The sequence below is a fragment of the Phaseolus vulgaris genome, chromosome 5, assembly GCF_000499845.2.
Source record: "Phaseolus vulgaris cultivar G19833 chromosome 5, P. vulgaris v2.0, whole genome shotgun sequence".
NCBI classification, from domain to species: domain Eukaryota; kingdom Viridiplantae; phylum Streptophyta; class Magnoliopsida; order Fabales; family Fabaceae; genus Phaseolus; species Phaseolus vulgaris.
In genome coordinates this window covers 393,732-415,266 of record NC_023755.2, presented here as the reverse complement: position 1 = coordinate 415,266, position 21,535 = coordinate 393,732, and the positions used below count along the sequence as shown (strand labels likewise).

The following is a 21,535-nucleotide window of genomic DNA, read 5'->3' as shown; positions in this document are numbered from 1 at the left end:
TTCTGATTTTTCTTTGTTGTTGTAAGTAGATTGTTCTAGTGTTTTGTTCTTGGCGATTAAGAGTTGATAAGTTTGTGCCCTCTTATGCAATAAGAGTTGATAGTGTTGATTTTCATGTTCATGATTGTTAACTTTGTGAAGTTAGTGGAACAAAAAATTCTAAGATTGAATTGTTGAAACTAGATGTAAGATCTTGTTGATTTGGACCACTATAAAATCTTTTGTGCTGTCTTTTTTTTATGTTTATCTTCCTTCTTTTGTTTATCTTCCTTTAATTATACTGAAACACATTCTTGTATCAATCTTGTTTCCATTATAATTGCATTATGTTTTTTCAGTCTTAAAAAAGTTTTGGAAAGAAATTTAAGAAGGGGAGATTTCTTTGAAAAACACACATAATAGGGTGTAATGCATTGTTTCATTTTTTTATTCTAAACTCAATCCTTTTTGCCTACTACATAATTCCCACAACAATGGAGACACATTTTCACTCTTCACCCATACTCATTAACCACTTAAATGGTGTTACCATAATTTGCTGCTTTTGGGTACTTGTTAACTTTTTATTAACTTTTGTAATATACATCATCTTACATGTATGCCTCAGATGTATTTGCAAAATAGTTGTAAGGAAATCGACACAAATTTACTGGACTATTTATCACTCACAAATGTCAGACGATCATGAAAGAAACCACATGAACAAACAGAATGTAAATAAGAAAAGTAAACAAAGAATCACACAGAGAAATTTATGTGATTCAACTGAAATTCAATCTATGGTCAGAAATTAATTAAAAAAGAATTTAAGATCACAACACAAAGTTTATCTCACTAATAATTCTCAACTCTAAGTTAAAGATAAATGTTCATTATAAGGTCTTATTTATACGGTTAAACCATCTTACTAACTTTCAAAATGATGTGTCAAACAGTTGTAGAGTCACATACACAATGATTCAGTTAGGAGCTGGAAACGCCAACTGATGTTGGAAGTTAAACTAATACACCAGACGATCTAGCCATAAGCTTTGGTCAAAACAAATGGTTTCGTACCACTAGACACTCCAACCCGAGACGTTATAGGAATCTTTGAACATAGATTTTTATTGAACCAAATCTTCACAATAGTCACATAAAAATTAAAATTATACTATAATTAGTATTCCAACTCATATATGTGTAACCAATATATGTTATCCATCCAAAAATTTCCATCTACTAGTATTACCACAATTTATTCATTTCATTAAAATAAATTATACAAAGTCAAACACAACCATTCTTCACATGATAATGTTCCAAACTCCATATGGTCAAAGACTAAATCATGTTTGAACATATGTATAACCAAGTTTTAAAACATGATTAATCACACTTTGTTGTAGCATTACTTGAAACATATGTCCACTATAATGGTAAGTATAGAGAAAAGTATGATGGCAACAACCAAAAATCACTCAGCAACAACCAAAATGCTCGATATCCTTGAGTGATGTGTTGAAGGGAGAGCAAACATGTGTTCATTAGTTTACAATCATCAACCCGAGCAAAGATGAGTCTGTCTCATGATATGATAATATTAACGTGAAAGTCTCACTTCTAAGGAGTATCATAAGCCTTGTGGTATGGTATGATAACAATTCTACCCAACCCTAAAATTAACGCTAAATGTTCTTATTGAAACTAAGCTAAAATCATCTAAGATAAATAATCAAACTTTTAAACAAGTTGATTCCTCTATTAAATGATTACTTTGTTGATAAAACGCCAAACTATTTATATAAAATTTTCTAACGCTCACGTTAGTAAAAACATACCAAAATATAAATACTTAAATGAATGAATAAGATTGAATGAATCATAAGTAAATTTATATTTTTAAATTATAAATCGATATTAAGGAAATTAATATAGTTAATTATTAAGTAATGATAAAAAAATCAATTTCAAGAAAATTCGAGTTATTTTTATCACCTAATTTAAAAGTAGATATTATTATTATTGTAGGTAATGGGTCCTACAAAAAAAGCACTTTGATTTTTGAAAGCAAAAAGACGCAGAAGACATGAGTGATTGGTATATATAGGTATGAAGAAATAGCGAATTAATGTTGGAAGCATGAAATTGAGTTAGTTAGGGCAGTGGCGTTTCAGAAACAAAGGAAATTGCAACAACACACAATGAGTAGTGATGATTCAACGTTCCTTTTCGATCATTCAATTTTTTCAATTCACCTCCGATCATAGCTTCGTCTTCTGCAAAATCCAATTCATCGACAACAACCTCAAACCTAGCTCCTCCATTCGATTCCGTCAACCTTGATTTCTTGTTCTATGGCTCAGAGATTGGAGATTGTGAGCTCAGGAATTTGAATTGGCTTGATCTGATCGCGCGGAGAGAAAGGGGAGAGAGTAAAGGTCGCTATGCAGGCTCGGCAACGGAGTCCGCGAGGGTTTTATGCGTCGGAGTACCGGCAGCGGGAGGGAGGGCTGGGGAGAGGGCGGAGAGGGGATATTTTCGTGGAGGCGGGGCGGCTTGCGGCGGAGTATTTGGTTTCCCAGGGGCTGCTGCCGCCCAACGCGTTGCCGGCGAAGTGGCAGAACCAGAAGGCTCCTGTGGAGGGTGGCGGGCGGCCGTCGGCGCTGGCGAGGCTTGGGAGCGCGGATGGGAGGAGGAAATTGGGGTTTGATGAGTTTGGGCAGAAGGGGAGGAGGAGAGGGAGCTTCAGCAGGAGCAATGGGATGGATTTGGGGAGGGATTATAGGAGGAATGGATCTTGGTCTGGTCGCGTAGCTAACGATGTTAGGGATGGTGAGGATGATGATTATGAAATTGGTGGATTTAGTGCTAGACATCAGGATGAGGAGGACCAGCACCAGTTCCAGCACCAGCATCAGCACCAGCACCAGCACCAGAATACTAGTGACGATGCTTTGGTAAAATCAAATTCGAATGAATTTTCGCTCAGAAGTGAGGATGGTGGTGTTTTGAACGATAAGGACAGGGATAAGGAGAGGGTGAGTGCTGAATTGGTGGAGATGAAGCAGAGTGGTGCAGGGAAAGATGTGTGTGATGTGGATATGGGGGTTGGTGTTGGTAATGATTTGGAGAGTGTGAGTGTTGGGGTTAAGGAGGTGAAGGAAGGTGGTGCTGGCGATGACGATAGTGAGAGATTGAGGAATGTGTCTGCTCAGTTGAGTGATCAGGAGAATAGTAGCTCTGGTGGGGCTTTTGCTGATCTGGTTTCACTGTGCAAGTCTGTGAAGGTCCCCACCAGGACGCGCTCTTCGATTACACGCAAGAATTTGAAAGCTGGGAACAATGGAGATGGTACTGGGAGTGCACATGATGTTGGGGATCTTCAAGGAGCTGACTCAGCTGAGGAAGTCTTGGCTGAAAATGAGTCTGTTAAAGGCTCCTCATCGGTTGAGTTACTAGGTGAGAAAAGTTATGATATGGTTCATGTTGATGCGGATGTTGCCGAGGTAGAACCTGTTTGTATTGCTGAGGATGTGAGAGAATTGGATGCTGTGTCTAAAGCTGAGGATGTGAGAGAATTAGATCCTGTGTCTAAAGTTGAGGATGTGAAAGAATTAGGATGTCAGTCTGGTCAGGATAGGGGCTTTATTCAGGATAACAACCAAGAGTCTAGTGCTACACTACCGGGGTATGGAGTTTGCAGTACCTTGGCTGGGGAACAGGGTCAAAAGCGGGTCGCGGAAGATGTTGATGATGATGTGAGGGAGGACAGCAAGAGACTGAGGGAATGGCTGCCTTCCCTCGTTCCTAAGACCGGGGGTTACTTTTTGCATGGTAATCCAATTGAAGTGAAAGAGGGCCAGGTAGAAGATGGAATTTCACATATTGACAAAGTTACTATGACTTCTGATCAGGGGAGCCTGATGGGTAGTGGTTCTCAGTTCACAGTAGGTGGAGACAGACCCTTTCTTCAGTGTTCAGATGAGAAGCCTTCGTTGCCAAGTTCGTTTAGAACCTGTGATCTGAATCTCATTGAAGCGTCTGAAGTGCATGAAAGTCATGTTGATCACCCAGTTCTTATTTATCCCCCCTCGGTCTCTGAAGCAAAGAAAGCTGTGCCAATTGACATAGATCTGAGCATGAGTCATACTAGTGTATCAGGCAAATTCAATACTCATGCAACGAATGGCAAAGAGATTGAAGTAATTGATTTAGAAAATGATTCGATTCAAGAAGAAAAGTCAATTGACAATATTGATAGAAAGTATGTTTTTCCTACTTCCTTCCCTCCTCAAGTTTTATGTTAGCTTTCCAACTTCCTATTTAACACTGTTTTTTTCAGTTACTTGGTGAAAATACCGTTGGAGCATGTAGTTTTAAACATCCTTCATTTACCCTGCAACTGTTTGTAATATGTTGTCTTTGAAATCACAGGACAGAGACTATGTTTCCTGGCCTTGAAGGTTTTCCCAACCATGCTCAAAATGCTGCTGACATACATGATGTTCAGGATGGATACGGGCTTATGATATCAGAGTTGCTTGGGTCAGATTTCACTAACTGTTCTTCAGTACCTGGTGACATAAACTCTGTGCACAACGAAATGGGCCTTCATGGTGGAACGGTACGATGCTACCTTCAAATCTAGATATATTTTTATACCAGTCCTTTTAACAGCATTTGCTGACTTGATGGCTGCTGTATGCCTTTTTTATCTACTAAATGATTCTTTGTCCTGATAAGATATTTATTAATAATCATAATTGATGATTTCCACATAATACATTCTTCTTGGTTCCAGGGGACACTTGCTGAGGATGATTCAATATATATGTCGCTCGGAGAATTAAGTATGCCAGATTTTTATTAATGGTTTGTTTTCCTATTTGTTAAAAGTACCTGTAATTCCTTTAAGTGGATATTTGATGCTGCAGTCGTGGGTGGTGATTGGGTAGGTTAACGTACTAATACTAATTGGACTTTTGACGTGGTTTAGATATAACTATCTATTAATTTGTTCTATATTAATAAAGACATAGCTGTTTTCTTGAACTGTAGAATGTATAGAAGGGTCTAGATAAGGAAAGTATTAGTTGGCTTAGAAAATTGTTTAACAAGATTACAAAGGCTAATAAAATGTTGTAAAGTTAAGTACTTGGATCCCTATTTATAAAACAAGTGAGATTTACACTACTGGGTACAATTAAAAACGAGTTTTGTTAATAAGACAAAATTTCAAAACAATGTCTTATAATTAAGGATGGAGACAAAATAATAATAAAACCCAAGTTGGCGTGAGTGTCAGAGGTTTTTACTCCTTAAAGAAAGAGGTTGGGGTTTGATTGTCGTTGAAGATATGATTGTGTGAATAGGAAAATGTTGTGATAACCATTGGGATGAAGATTTCATTGTGCAAATATGGAAATATTGTATAGCTTTAGTTTATGGATTATTTTTTATTTTTCTTTCCTTTCCTTATTTGTAATGGAGAATCATGTGTGTTATCATAGCATTCAATTCATGATAGCCTGTTATACACTTGCAATTGGTGCAAACCTAGTTGGGAGGGGTCTACCTTTTGCCTTCTTCACTCCATAGCAGATTAGGACCTAGACTTGGTGGGGGACACTCCTTGCAAAAGCAAAAGAACAAAAGAACCTTTTATAATGTTTAGTGGATTAATATTGGAGAAATACAAAGTCTTACATATGGTCTTCATTGATTTGGATAAAAGCATATATATGATGCTGATTTGCTGAGAAAGGTATTGCAGAAAGCCATAGAAAAAGAAAAGGACTTCGTGTTGTATATATTTGAGCAATCAAGGATACGTGAGAGGGTTAGACAACTAGGGTGAAAACATAAGACAATGTCTGATCTTGGATGTACAATACTGCAAATCACATGGTTTACATATCTAGAGTTCATCATATAGAACAATGGAAAAATGAAGGGAGATACATGCCATAAGATTCAAGCTTGATGGATTAAATGAATGCGTGGTTTGGGTGTTATCTATGATAAAAAGACAGTTAATTGACATTCTGATAGGACTCCTAGGCATCAACAAGATGCTTTTGGGCATAATATACCTTATGTACTTGTTATTTTCAATGTTTTTACGTGGTTGTTCAAATCTGTACTTAGGCTAGATTACGGTTGTTGGTGCCAAAGAAACTCATTAGGTGTTTCTTGTCAGCTGTCAGTGCTGACATGATACCAAAGCTTATGATATGAAAAATATGACAAGTTATTGATGCTTCTCTCATGCCTAGAACCTCCTATTCACCATTAGATTTTGGGCAATCATGCCATTACCTTCGTAGAAGAATCCCCCCTCTTGTTATGCGTCCCTTCTGATTCATCATTGGATCCGCCCCCCACCCCACTTACATCTCTCACCTTACATACCACTATATATCTTCCTACAGATTCATTAATTCCTGCTTTTGCCATTTTTTTCTCAATGGGTTAATCATGTACGGAATAGTTGTTTGTGGCTCCTTAGGAAATAATCAATTCTGTCTCAGTTTAGTCACACTGATTACTGTTGGTTTCTGCTAAATAGAAAACTGCCACAAATTCCAATATTTTCATTTTGCATTGATCATTGAGTTGCTCCTCCTTTTGAACTAGTTAACTCTAGTATCAGCAATCCTAGTTGAGTTGCTTCTGTAGTGAGTAGATGATATGGTAGATGATCCAATAATAAATCTAGAATAAGATTTGATACTGTCTTAAATTAAGTTTAACTTATCCTACAAATTTGGTTTGTAAAATGAGAGGGGTGCCTGACCTTATAAGCTCTTATCGGGCAGTATTTTTAGTCAATGTAAGACTTGAGTTTTTTTAATATTAGAATTATAGTATTTTGATATTCATTGATGATTATTCTTGTTGCACTAGGTTATCATAATCATAATAAAAATATTTGAACTGCTTTCTATATATGAATCCTTTTGTACTTTCACAATCAAATTTATTCCTTGATATATCTTCTCTGTTTTGATTTGGCCATGAATAATTTTCTGCTTTGTTTACAACTTTTTGACCTCATAGGGCAGGCATACTTCATCAATCTTCATGCAATCACAACCCTCAGCAAAATTGCATTGTAAAGTGTAAAGACTGTTAATTAAAATAATGCTCATATTTTGGCCCTTCGCAGAAATGTTCTTTTGAGATTTTATGGTGGGGGATGCAGTTCTCATTGTGTGCTACTTAATTGCTAGCCCCCTTTGGTTTTACTAAACCAGATTACCCTTTTTCTACACTCATGTATTTCTCTTCCCTTTGTGGGTTTAGCTGCACCTGCACGTGCTTTGTTCTTGATCTTGACCCTGGACAGGACAAAGTTTATGCCAAAGCTCACAAATTTATGTTCTAGGACTACACTTGGCTTCAAAAAGGATATTTTTGTTTTCCCAAACGGCTACCTATTTGATGCAGATGTAACCTTCTTCAAAAGTTTTACTGAGCATTCCCTTTGTATGAGGTTTTTCATGTTCCCTTGACTGGTTCTTCTGCAGAGTTCAGGTTTTTATTGTTGTTGCTCACATCCTAATCCTCTTGCCAGACCTCTTAAAGCACCTGTTTACTCTCTTTCTCCAATTCTGTTACCTTGCACAATCCCATCTATAGTAACCAGTTTTTCTGTTTCCTATTGCAAAGTTATTTGTTCCACTCCTGGTCTGAATTGCATGGATGATTTTGAGTCACCGTTTCTATCTTCACCCTACTATACTTTGGGCACTTATTTTCATCCTGTCTCTATACCAATATTACTTATAAGGCTTTGTACCATTGTGGATTGCAAAAAGAATGGTGGATTAAACAAGATGATTTCTTTGTGTTCTACTGTCACTTGGTGGCTGGTTCTTTGATCTTTTTCCAAATATACGTTTGGCTGTTTCTGTGCATACACACTTAAAGTTGGCCAAGTGGCCGGATTGGTTTTCTCAAAGCATGGTTTGATTGTTCATTGCTAGACAAAGATGTGTGGGTTAGATTAAGGTGATACCTTCTGACCTTATAGGTAAAGTTTTTATGTCTATCTCTTTCTCTTTGTTGCTGCCACGGGAAATTGTCTGCACTCACAACTTGTTATAAATTGCTAGAGAGGTTTATACGAAGAAAACACCATAAGTTTGGAATTTAGTCTGCCGACTGCGTAATGCTCCTTGTATTTGATGACAGCATTTTAGCCATGATCGGGGAGATTTAACATAACCATTCAGAAGTTTGAGATGATTTACAGAGACCACCAAGATCTATTTGGCGGTCTATGTGGGTGATGTCACAATGTGATCGCAGATTGTGATAAGGAAAATATCTGCCAACAGGAAAGCACATTTCTTTTCATGATTGGGTATTGAAGTGGTTCAGTATTACTGGTGTTGCAATCTCGTGTAGAAAATATGGACTAGACGTACTTGAGGATACTGAAATGACAAACTGACTATATGTTTATATGATTGTGATCCTAATGTCATGTTTCTATCTAAAGGGAGTCATTGCTAGAAACTAGGTGGCATTTGAGCTAGCTCTATCGTGTGACCAGATCTTCTTTGGTGTGATCATGATGTATTTTTTTCATCAGGCACCGTGTAACAGCCATTGGGATGATGTGATTCTCATTAAAACCACTAGGAGAAGGATTTCTATATATTTTCCAGATCTCCTTCAAATATATATGTGTGTATAACTATAGGGTACTTTGGAGGCAATCTTGTATATTGGAAAACTATGAATCCGGGTCTGATTGCCTTGTCAATTTCAGATATAGAATATTAATTATTGAGCAATTGCATTGGCAACATGTGAACTCTGTTGTCTAAAACTATTGATCAACTGACAATCAAGTAGCCCTGCATGCATCTATGCAAGGTAAACTATTTTCTCTGCAAGGACCAACCAAACAAACAGAGGTAGGTAGCCTTTTCATGATATAGATATTGTCTCATAATTGTTTGCTTTTTTGTCATTTAAATAACTAACAAGATATCTTACTAGTCATTCGGTGATCCTTGGATTATCTACGTTTATAACAAGTTCGATACATATGACTTACATGTGCCTTGCATATGATTTATATGTTCCAACTTGAGGAAAACTCAAGATGGTAATCCATCTATAAAATCATTTTTTGTTTCCCTAAAGATTCATATATATTCTTAAGTGAGTCGTTTGTTTAGCAAAATGATGATGGCCATGTGTTGAAGCTTTGCCTGTTCAGCTGTTGGGACTTGGTTTTGGTCTCAGAAGAGAGGATGTGTGGGTAATGAAACCTTCATCTATTCAAGGATTACTTTCTTTCATCTATATATTTCTAATTTTAACAAGCTTACGGCATAGTAAGCTTTAGTTTACTGAGGACTTTCTTGTTCTCCTTCCCTGTCCTAAAACTTCAACGGCTATGTTGGGAAATGTTTGGACAAATTTAACAAGTGAGCAAGTGAATCGTAGAATAATCTTTTCTGCATGTTCTTTGTGGGGTGTATGAGAGTGCATTAAAAGTTAAAACATAGCTTATTGTTACTTAAAGCATGGGCAGAATGAAGAATTGAAACATAATTGATTATGGAGAGCTTTATGTGATGTTATTATTAAGTTGTAGAATTTATAAAACAATAATATAAAAACATTTGTGTGCAGATTTGACATTTGCAATGTACCTAAACTGATTGCTCTCTGTGTAGGTTTTCTGCGGCCATGGGAGCAACCTCCATCACAGGATTATCAGAAGCACTTTTGATGAGTGGTCACAGAGTCCTTTCAGGAGACATTATGTAGTGGTATGTTTAGTACTAGTCAACCATGGTTCTTAGTCATCAGCTTTATACAAAAATGAAATGCTGCTTTGTTTTTCTTTTTTCATTTTCATGATTTGTCTCCTGTTTGGAATTATGTACTGTCATATGTAAGCTGAATTCTACTATCTCTTTTTAATGCCTCTGCCACTGCTAGGTTATTAGGGGAGAATTGTGTCTAATGATGCAAAATTGTAAAATATTTCATTGTAACACATTTTATCTGGCCATTATTTAATACAATGGCTTTGAATTCACATTCTTCTCCAGTTTCTTCCATAGATTCAAAGGTGAGTATTCAAAATATAAAGCTTCTGTTACATATGCGTGCTCATAAAAATTGTTTATTGTTTATTTTAGTTTAAGTGAAATGGAATGAATGAGTGAAAGTATAAATAAATTGGTTTGTTTGGTGTAAATGATTTTTAAATAGTTATGTAACATTAAAAGGATTATTTATCATTTGCTTTTTAAAAGAAAAAAAACTATTTGTTTTTAAAATAAATAAATTAGACAAACACATAAAAAAATATAGTTATTTTATTAAAAACAAATAAACCATAATCTTAAAAGGGTGAAATCTACTAATCATTTTTTCACTATATCTCAGCATTCTCCTATTGGGCATGCAACAACTCTTTGTTTATTACACAATCTGTTCTATATTTAATGTATTGTTCACTAAGATATGAATAAATTAAGGCATTATTAGAAAATATCAATGAGTGGTTGATGTACTCTAAAGTGACAAATAAATTTAGGAAAAAAAAGAGGTTGGAATTGTTTATTTTGATTAACATTGTTGAAATGAATAAGACACTTTTGAAATTCTTTCACACAGGAAAAAAAATGTTGATATTCTAAAGCTTTATGAATAAATCACCCTTCCTTTCTAGGATGGGAAGCTTACTTGGGGGTGTCTGGCAGATTTAATTATATTTAAAATAGTATTCATGTGATTAATATCAAAAATATTATTTTTTTAAATAATGTTTGATAGACATTTTTCATTCTTTGATTTATTTTTATTTTTTTAGTTAAAAATAAAATAAGGTGAAAATTGAAAGTTATTTTAGAAATATTTTAATTCCTACGTGAATACAAGATTTCGAACTTGTACAAATCATAATATAAAATTTATTTTATTTTTTAATTTTTTCGTAAGGTAACCATAAGGTAGAAATTTATTTCATTTTTATTCTTTTATTGATAACATAGACAATGAAAGGTAATGAATTTATCTTTTAATATTTCTATATTACATAATCTTTTTCACTATTATAATATTTATTATTTCCACATTGTACCTTCAAGATAATAATAATTTTTTATATTTTTTAATCGTTTTTGTTGGTTATTTGTATATTGTATTGTTTATTTTAACAATTACATTATTTAGGATATTTATTTATTTTATTATTTAAACATTATACTTCAAGATATTGATATTAATAGATAAAAAATTTATTTTATTTTATTTCTATTTTCAAAAAATTTAATATTGCAATCATTGCACTATTTACATTATTATTTTTATTTACTTTTAGTACTGTGAAAGTATGATCTTTACTTAAATGTCATTTTTACTTTATTTAAAATTTAAGAATTTTTAAGACGTGGTAATAGTAAAATACACAATATAAAAATATAATAATTGAAAGTAAAAATGAAATTAACATAATTGAACTAAAAGAAAAACTACAGTTTAAAATTAAATTAAATTATAAATAGTCTAGAATATATTTTTATTAATCAAAATTAGAATTTATATTAATATAACATATAAACATGTTTGTTTTAATTATTTTATATTTAACAACTACTCCAATAATTATTTTTTATCTAATTTTTATAGCTCAATAAACTAATTTAGTAACTGTAAACTATAAATTAGTTTCTCAAATTTTTTCAACTAATTTGATAGTTCTAATTAGCTTTTTAACTACCTTTTTTTTCTAAACATTACAAATCAATTGACAAATATTTAGTTTTTCTAAATATTTACAGCCTTAGATCATTGAAGATTGACTATGATTTCAACACATTACACATACTAAGTGTAGTGCTAGAAAATTTTCAAAAATAGATAAAACACCATTTTGTTCCCTAAAAAAAGTAAAATACTATCACTTTTTCTAAACACAACTAGTCACTATTAATTTGGTTTGATTACTAAATATATATTAATAATTATTCATACATGGTTTTTAAAAATTTGGATTAAAGAGATGGTAAGATGATGACAACACTTTTTTTTTTTTTTTTTTAGTTTTCAAAATTAATGTGATAACTTTAAAACAAGTATTAAATTTTCCATTGGACTATAGTTTTCTCCAACATTACAGTAAAGACTAACATTTTGCCACAGTAATGGTTTTTTTTTCTGAGGCAGACAAGGAACATTAGAAGTACATTCATGCACAGTAATGCTTATTGCCACAGTAACATTTACACAACTTCACTGCAGGTGTTGATTGTATGAAGTTTTAACAGTAAAAGAGATGACACAACAAACATAATCTCATATCTTGCTCCTCATTCTCACCAACCTTGCCAATGTGTCTTGAGCAGCCAAGGTGTGTGCATGGTTATGGCCAAGCATCACAGTTCTGATACTGATGCATGTTCTGCACAGTTCCTTGGCACTGTCTAGATGCCCCCCTCTTGCTAGCAACTTTGCTCTTGTCTCCAGCAGTGTTGCCTTCAACAAGGTCACATCCTGCCACACATATTCATCCACTTTTTGGCCTCTTTGCAGCCTCCTTTTCCAACAAACTGAACCATGGGAAGACCAATCTTGGATTTGAGACACAAAAGACTTCTCAACTTCCTCCAGTGCATTGGTGCACACCCTCAAGAGCTCCAAGGATGAATTGCATCTTGAGAAAGTGGTGAAGGCTTGAATTGCTAGAGGGAGAGCTGTTCTCTTGATGTACACAACCATGTCAATTGCCTTCAGCTGCACCAGGGGGGGCTCAGATTTGAACCCAAATACAAGGAAAGCTGAGGCCCACAAGTGATCTGAGTTAACTTGACTCCCCATTTTCCTCACTCCTTGAATTGCAGCCTTGGCATATTGCAAACCACCTTTTCTTTTGGAAAATGCTTGTGTTATGGGGTGGAAATGAAGCCAACATCCATCATGTTGATTGGCCCTCCTAGCCAATCCCATTTTCACAAGAACCATTGCTGAATCTTCTTCATTTTTCCATGTCCGTGGTGATAAACAACTGGTTGCTAGGCTCAGAGATTTGGTCCACTTCTTGAAACGGCTTTCCACTGTAGGAATACTCTTTGCTGCATTAGCTAATAAACTGGCTGAAATGGGAGAGGGGGAAAACCAGCCACTTACAAGCAGCATTCTTATGGCCAAGAGGTTCCCTTTAGCTTTAGTTTTCTCCAAAGTTTCCAAACAAAAGAGAAGGGTCTTCACGAGAAAAGGGTTGCTCTTGCACCATTGCCCTTCTGCAATGCTCATATAGGAAGAGTTTGAATCTTCATTGAGTGGCACCTGGTTAATGGCCTCATAGAGACAAGAAGGCCCTATTGAAAGTTCGGCCAACAGTGAACCAATCATCCACAAACCAAAGCTCAACCTTCCAAGTTTCTCATTGAATTTTTCAAGCAAGTCTATTTCATCTGCCGAATACTCTTTCTTTTTTCTTCCTATCATCAGAATCATTGCATCAGATAATGGCAAAGGTGGAAGCTGAATGGTATCATAGCTCATTACTTTGGACAATCTAGTAGTAACAATCACATGTGTGCCTCCTGTGTTTCTTGGTATCAAGTCATACAGATCCTTCCCTTCCCACCATTCGACTTCTGTTTCAAGATTGTCAATTATCAACAAGTAAGGAGTTTCACCAAACAGTTCCCTCTTCACTCTCTTGAATGCCTCAAATTCTTGATCCTCAAAGCTACGAATCCTACCCCTTTCGGTTTCAGAATCAGCACCAACATCCAATCCCAAATTGAGAGACAAGTTCAATATGTTCTGCCTCAGATACCTGGCTTCACCACCAACCCACAAGACCATTTTGTACCTCTGGTGATATCTTTGAGCAAATTCTAGTGCCAGCTCTGACTTTCCAATCCCAGAAACCCCATTAATGCAAATCACACTGCTACACATGCTCTTGTAGTTTCCACTCTTTGATTTCTTATTCTTCAACCTCTTCAAAGAGTTGTTTCCTATGATCGGTTCTACCCAAGCCTCTAAAGTTGGTTCTTTGCTTCTCCCCATCTCTAGACTAATATACCTCCCACACCTACCTATCACTGGTTCACTTTCCTCATCTGCAAGACCTTCAGATTGTCCACTTCCACTAGCTTCTCCTTTGGTGATTGCCCTACAATGATCTTGGACTTCCATGCAACTCCCTCGACCAAAAAAAAGACCCTCAATCTCCATAATCTCCTTCTCTCTTCCTACAAAGTATGTGTTCCTTGGAAAGGGTAAATTCTCAAGTCCTTGCATATTATCCTTCTGCTCAGCATTCTTCCTACCAAGTCTTGCTCTTAAAATACCCGCAGCTTTCGCTATGCAGCTTCGCCAATTACCATCATTAGCCTCTAGATTGAATTCATTGCACTTCATAAGTCCATCTATTGCCTCTTTACATTCTTTGTCAATTGATTTGCAGTTAAGAAGAGCCATAATCTCTGCAGGTCCTGTGTCAAACAAGAGAGGAATCAAGTTCTTCTTTTGAGCAAAGAATCTCACCTCCTCCATGCTAAAATGGTTGAGAAAGCTGGAACTTGTAACAACCACCACTCCAAAAGCCACTGAGCAAATGACTCCATCAGCAATCTCATGGCTCTGATTGTCTGAGTACTTTGCTCTATCAGCAAGCATGCAATCGATCCCTTGAAGCTCAAGCTCAGACTTAAGCCACCTGCAGAAGCGCACCAAGTTGGGGTTCTGGCCATGGAATCCAATGTAGACATCACAGCTTCTGAGTTTGGCATTGGTAGCTGGTGAGATAGGGCCTTTTGCGAAGGAAATTCTAGGGACTGGAAATGAGAATGAGATGCGTGGAGGAGCCTGTTCAGGAACACATGTCACATATTTGAGCTTTGTGTCAGCATCAGAGAACTCATATTGATCTGAAGGGGGAGTGTAGGAACTGCTTGGTACATCTTCAGGGGTGGAAGGGTTGGTGGTGGAAGTGGTTGTTGTTAGTAGTGGTGGTTGGTTTTCCAAAGGAGATCCATTAGGTAGGTCTGGTATAATGGCCCTTGGAGATATATATGGAGACTGCAATGCTGAAACAAATGCTGATGAAGGTGGTGACACAAGAGGAGAACCATAAGGTGATGACTCTATGGCATTGTTTATGTTTGGTGAAGGCAAGTTTGAGTTGTCTAAACTCTCTCCACCTTGTTTGCTGCAGCTCACAATCTTGATTTTAAGTGTGCTAGAGATGGCAGTGTGTGTTGAATCGGTGCCTTTGTTCTTGTCCTCTCTTTCACTTTCCATGAATAACAACTCTTCAAAGATGGCTAACAAAGGCAGCTGTAGTGACTTTTAGGCTAGATCTCACTATAGATGTACATAGCATGTTACACTACACTCTAAACTCTGCAACATTTTTTTCTTAATAATTAGCAAAGGCTCCTCTATTGTTTATGTGGGGCATAGGTAGGTCTTAAGAAGCTATTATTAGCTGCTGGAATACCCAAGACTTGAATAATGTATCTGTGTGACTCTGATTGTGACCCTACAGCATTTGTTTGGTCCTGGAAACATAAATGCAATCCAACAGTAAAATGCTAAGACACAAGAGTTCTGCATGTGGTAAACAAACTCATCACTTGGATTCTAGCATCTGAAGCTGTGTGTTGTACTGAAAAAATAGCACTTGTACAGCCAGTACTGATTGTTGTGGTGTGAGTTGTGAAGCATCCAAACTGTTTGCTTTAATGTCAAATTGGGGAGATGAGTTTCAGCTTCCAGTTTTGACCAAGCTACTACTGTGTGGCAAGGAAACAGCATCAATATCAGCACATAAAATGTAAGTCTACTAAAAATCAAAGTGACTATCACTTCACTAAGCCATTCTTATTTGATGATAATGCTAAAGCTTCTGCTCTGAAGACAATGAAGTTACCTTATTTTTCCTACCATTTGCTGAAAAACCAAAAATGCTAATGCCCTTTACTTCTTTGTGTCTGCTTCAACTTCAAGTTCAGGATACCCTTTGAAAGGGAGAGAAGAAATGGCCCTTGTCAAAGTCCAGGGTACCCTTTCTCTCTCCTTCATGAAGATGTGCAGAGTATCTAACATGGGATTGGATTCTCCCAAGTTTGAATTGATTATTATATAATATTGATTTCTCTGCCAAAACAAATGGACTCATAATAATTAAATAAGCACTGAACAAGTATTGTAATGGTGACTGACTCAAGCAGAACAAGGAAAAGAAAAGCAAGTATGGTGTAGTATTTCAATACTATTAGCTCTTTTCATGAGAGAATCAATGCTAATAGTTTAATGCAGAATAGTGCAATTTTTCATTTTGTCTTATTCACTTGGCCCTGTATCTTCACATGCTGTAAATCAAAACACTTGCAGTTAAAGTTTTCAGCTGCACAAACACCAAAGTTTCTACATTACATTTGTTTTAATCACAAATTCATCTAACTCACCTATTTAAAGTTTCTAATTCATTAATTAATGCTTCCACTTAAATTATAATATAACACCATAAGAAAAATCATATTTATTTGAAAAATTAGATTTATGTTTACTCATATTATTTTGTTTTGTGAAGAAAAAGTGTATGTTGATAAGTTATTAATTTAAAATTTATTTCATAGAAAATTATTTCATTGGTATATCAGACTTTCATCTATTTTGTTCTTAGAATTTTTTAAGTATAGTTTACATAGATATAATTTTTGTTAACATATGTGTTTTGGTCTAATCTATCCATATTTTTTTATTTTTTTAATAATATATTTTTTAGGTGATAATAGATAATTATTGTTATTTGATGTATCAACTTTACTGAAATGACAAATTACATGACACCTAACATAAAAGCTATAATAAAAAAATTATTTTTATTTTAATTTTAATTATAAAAATACATTAGACTGCTGAATAAGCACACTGAGTTGGTGACTTAAATCAATCTGACTTATTTTCTAAATATTATCTAAAATAGAAATAATTGAGTGACATGATTTATTTAACATAATCAAACAAGTTCAATTTTTTTTATATAACATACTTTGTTCTTTAACTTATTATAATTCTATTTGCTTTTATTTTTAAATCAAAATGCTTTATTGTAATTAAATTTATATATTATATTTCAATCTCAAATATCTTTTTTTATATGTAAAATACAATTTCTTTGCTTTAGTCAGCTTCTTTATTTAATGTAATTTTTTTAACTTTTAATTTTTCTTTACAAAGTGTTGAATTTAAGATTTAAATAGTAGCAGATTCTTATTAGTAAAGTCCTTACACTTTTTATATTCACATTTATTATAATAACATTGTGATAATGTTATATTTAATTTTGTCTTAAAATAAACTTTTGAAAATATTAAGAACAAAAAAAGTGGATTTGGCTAATATGAAGTGCAGAATATAATTATGTTGGTATGGTACTGTAGTTCAGAAGAGAATCTATTGGAAATTGGACCAAAGACTGGTCAACCTGAACCAAACACTGATAATTTCATAAAAAACTATTTTCTTTTTATATTTGAAGATGGATTTGTATTATATTTTATTTTTAGTTGTTTTAAACTAATTAAATGACATATTTTGTTTTGAAAATACATTTAAATAATTAAATATTTGGTTATCTTAATATAATATTTTATTTCATATGATATTATATATCTTCATAATAGTAAAATTTATATTGCAACATATTCTGTCAATAATAAAGCTAGTACTTCATTTTAGTAAGGATGATTTAAAAAATATATTAAAATTATTATAGTATATAAATTATAGTTTTAATTAGTTACTAATTTATTTTCTAATTTTTATTATTGTTTTTATAAAATTTTAAGATTATTTCACATCTTTTCTCTAATCATAGGATTTATAAGCATAGAGTTTATGTTTTGGACTGAAATTTAAATGAAATAAATTAAGATTTATTAATATATGTTTGTATCAATATGTTTTATTTATAAATAAAGTATCTTAAGAATAATTTATAATTTTTTAAACTTAATCTAACTTTTAAATTATTTTATAAATTAAAGTAAAGAGATCTAATTAATTTTATTTAGTTGTTTAGATATGTAAATTATGTTGCAATTTTAACAAGTTAAGTTGATAAAGTTGAATTAATAAAATATTTGAGTTGTATAAAAATAAAGAATTTTTTTTAATTATTCTAGTGGCTAAATTTAACTTTTGAGTTTTCACCTCAATGTTCAATTTGTATAAAAGTTATGATTTTAGTCTATTAATTTATTGAAACACTTATGATATCTTTGAAAAACAATTTCATGTGTTAGAATTGTGTTTTGATACTTCTTTCATTTACAATCTAAGGTTTTATAACCTAGAAAACTATAAGAAAGTGAGTGAACGATCTGTATAATAATAGTTGAAAGTATCTTAACTATTGAAAACAAACGTATTACCTAACTAAATGTTTGCAACTTGTTATTTTCGCTATTAATTGATTGAAAACACTTATGATATCTTTGAAAACCAATTTCATTTGTTAAGATTGTGTTTTGATATGCTTAATATTTCTTTTACAATGTTAATCTATTAATTGATTGAACACTTATGAATATCTTTGAAAAATAATTTCATATATTAAAATTGTGTTTTCATATGTTTAATATATTTTTTATAATCTAAAGTCTATTAATTGCTGACACAGTTTCATATGAATTAGTCGTACATGGATATACAAATTTCATGGAAGTTAAAAGTTGAAATTGTATCGCAGTTAAACAATTTTGCTTGAAATCAATTAAATCATGAACATCGAATTAAAAGTAATAATTGAAGTCATGCTATTCATGTATCATGTATGACTTTAACTTTTGTTAATTTTTTTTGCAAAAAAGTTATTTAATTTTAAAAAACTGAAATAATTAATTAAATCATTAATTTGATAAATTTTTAAAAATTAAGAAATATTTTATTATTTTTAAATAAAAAACTATTTGAAAATAAAAAATAAAATCCTAAATGAAGACGTAAACTAAAAGTTTAAAATAGACAAAAAAAATACATTGAAATTATAAAAAAATAAAAAATTATTAGTAAATGATTGATTTTTTTAAATTTATAATATTTCCAATCCTTCTCCAATATTCACCATGACATTCTTTAAATTATTTTGAATAACTTTATTTTTAACACGTCTCAATCTAAGTTTTATATGAAAAAGTTATGATTATTTAAATTTCTTTTCTAAAAAATATTAAAAATTTGTCAAATTTATCAAATTTTTAATATTTTAAATAATTTAATTAATTATTTTATTTTAAAAAAACAATATTATAATAATTTTTAGTAAAGTTGAAGTCGTGCTAAGCATATATAATTTCAGTGCATGAAGTCGTAAATAAGTGATACGACTTTAGTTGTATTACTTTTACAATGAAATAGTTGTCCCCACAATTTCAATACAAACTGGTTTCAAGTAAAATGGTGGATATATTTTCATCACGATTTATCTAAATCAATATATTTTTTTTTGAGTTTTTTCAATTTCTTTTACGCAATTTATTTTAACTTTATCTTTAGTATTTTAAATTCACAATACAAATTTTACAAAGAAAATAATCACACAAAAAAAGTAAATTAATAAATACTGGAAACGTGTGCATATTAAAAAATTCTATCCATACTTTTTAAACTTACCATATTTAATTGTATATGATTAAATATTATTTATTACAACATAATTTTGATATATAATAAATGATATATTTTTATTTTTTTATTTTTATATAAAAAATAAAATCGAATAAATAAAAATAACATATTTATTTATAAAAAAGTTATAACACAGCTTAACGGCGTGTTTGGAATAAGGCAATTTGACAGGGTAAATCATTTTTTTCTTGTTGACTTTGAAATTCCTTCGCACAATCGACTTTCTCTCACGAACGATTCCTCGCGCCAACGTCTTTTTCTCTCTTCAGGTTTGTTTCTTATCTCGTTAAGGTTTTCTTATTCATGTTGGATTTCGATCTTTGCTTTTTGGTTTTTGTTTATTCAGCTTCTCATATAAATACTCATTTATAGGTTTCTCAGTTTGGTTTTTGTTGTTCCCTGTGAAGAGTAAACACTCTATTTCAAATTTGTGTAGAATTATTATTATATGCTGTGAGATTGATTCATACCTCGTGTTAGAACTCATTGAAAAAGTTAGCAGAAATGAATTATCAAAACTGCACTTTGACACTGTGTTCATAGGATCAGTGTAAACATGGCGAATTATGAGGACCAGCCAAAAATCCATCATAATATAGCAATTGGTATTGCAGCATATGAAGGAAGCAAGATAGAATATATATATATATATATGATCTAGATTTGCTTCTCTCACTCTTAAAAATGGTTTTCTAAACTGTATACAACACTAGGAGTTTAAAGAAACATAATTTGTATATTAATTGTGTGTAATGTGCAATCACTGATATCCCTCTTCATCATCTTCAACCACTTCATCATTTCCTTGTGAGGTTGAAGTTGCACCACTTAAGGCTCTCCAACTTGGAAAGCTTCAAACAAAAGCTTTTTCTGCGGATTGTGGTCATCACTAATCTATGTGACCACTTTTTATCAAACATTCATGTCACTCTGTCCAGCCACTGTGACTCTGCTGCCATTCTCCCCATCTTGTCCCTACATTGTTCTGTTTCCAATCGCTCTGAAATGGGTCTTTCCTTCTCACTGTGCTCTCTTCTAAGTCTTGGTCAGAGTAGCAGCCATCTTATTACATGCTATGCCACTATAGAACTTTTAGGGTCTCTCTGTGCTGCCATTTGAGATTGAAAACTATTGTGCTAAGACTTGCCCTTGTATCATGGGTAACAAGAAGCAGCTACTACAACCACTAGTGTTTGTTGTAGTGTATGCAAACTGAACCACAGGGAAACAGGGCACAACTGGCTTGTTTTCTGTTTTTTCTGGTTCATATCAGAATCTTGAGTTGGGATTCCTCTTCAGTTTAAGTCCTATAGTGTTAAGTCTAATTAAACCTTAACTCTGTTATGTACTGTCATTACTTGAACTAGAAGTGGGTATGTATAAGGGTTGAGACACCCTTAAGGGTCTCATTTAATTTTATTAATTTATTGCTGATAAAAAAAAAATATTTTACAAGATTTTTAAAACTAAACTGTTTTTTTTGTTTGCTAATATAATATTCTAAACGAAAGGTTTGATATATAAAAGCAAATCAGATATTTTTAGCATATTTTAGATACACTGAATGAGGTCAACTTCCTTTCATTTGCTATGAAAGGATAACCAATGCTAACTATTTAATTACAGAATCTGGTGGTCATCAGAACAACCAGAGTAACAACTAAAATTTAACTTTCAGAACACACTATATAATTCAGACCTGAAACAAATCCTTTCAGAATTAGTTGTTTTCTTATGAGTATTGAATAACTGCAGCAGTTTGCCTTGAGTTTCTGCAGATTTGAATATATCTAATATTGTAACAATAATGTAACATGTGAAGGCCGAAGACAGTTCATTTTTACTTCAAACAGATTATAAGAACCTA

At 33.0% G+C, this 21,535-nt stretch overlaps 2 protein-coding genes across 6 annotated transcripts; one reads left to right on the top strand and one right to left on the bottom strand.

The window, feature by feature from the left end:
• The first annotated feature begins 2,012 nt into the window (after positions 1-2,012).
• On the top strand, positions 2,013-10,048 carry LOC137834610 (uncharacterized protein At4g26450). Of its 4 annotated transcripts, XR_011084929.1 has the most exons (5): positions 2,080-4,246; positions 4,417-4,606; positions 4,784-4,854; positions 9,177-9,259; positions 9,681-10,048. XR_011084929.1 is itself a non-coding variant. In XM_068642682.1 (4 exons), the coding sequence occupies exons 1-4, from the start codon at positions 2,427-2,429 to the stop codon at positions 9,734-9,736; spliced, it is 2,115 nt and encodes a 704-aa protein (XP_068498783.1). In that variant the 5' UTR covers positions 2,013-2,426; the 3' UTR covers positions 9,737-10,048. The 4 variants fall into 4 exon arrangements, 3 of the variants coding, with proteins under 3 accessions (XP_068498783.1, XP_068498784.1, XP_068498782.1); XM_068642682.1 differs by lacking the exon at positions 9,177-9,259 and having other exon boundaries at positions 2,013-4,246; positions 4,784-4,832; XM_068642683.1 differs by lacking the exon at positions 9,177-9,259 and having other exon boundaries at positions 2,034-4,246.
• A 2,100-nt stretch (positions 10,049-12,148) lies between these two features.
• Positions 12,149-16,090, bottom strand: LOC137834609 (uncharacterized). 2 transcript variants are annotated; one of them, XM_068642679.1, is made up of 2 exons: positions 15,905-16,090; positions 12,149-15,767 (listed from the first exon to the last, which is right to left on the bottom strand). In XM_068642679.1, the coding sequence occupies exon 2, from the start codon at positions 15,271-15,273 to the stop codon at positions 12,313-12,315; it is 2,961 nt and encodes a 986-aa protein (XP_068498780.1). In that variant the 5' UTR covers positions 15,274-15,767; positions 15,905-16,090; the 3' UTR covers positions 12,149-12,312. The 2 variants fall into 2 exon arrangements, with proteins under 2 accessions (XP_068498780.1, XP_068498781.1); XM_068642680.1 differs by having other exon boundaries at positions 12,149-15,764; positions 15,905-16,083.
• Positions 16,091-21,535: the final 5,445 nt, after the last annotated feature.

Coding starts and splice junctions, on each gene's coding strand:
- LOC137834610 (XM_068642681.1), top strand. CDS start 2,427: ATGCAGGCTCGGCAACGGAGTCCGCGAGGGTTTTATGCGTCGGAGTAC. Junction 4,247..4,416: donor ATTGACAATATTGATAGAAA/GTATGTTTTTCC, acceptor TTGAAATCACAG/GACAGAGACTATGTTTCCTG. Junction 4,607..9,680: donor TGGGCCTTCATGGTGGAACG/GTACGATGCTAC, acceptor CTCTCTGTGTAG/GTTTTCTGCGGCCATGGGAG.
- LOC137834609 (XM_068642679.1), bottom strand. CDS start 15,273: ATGGAAAGTGAAAGAGAGGACAAGAACAAAGGCACCGATTCAACACAC.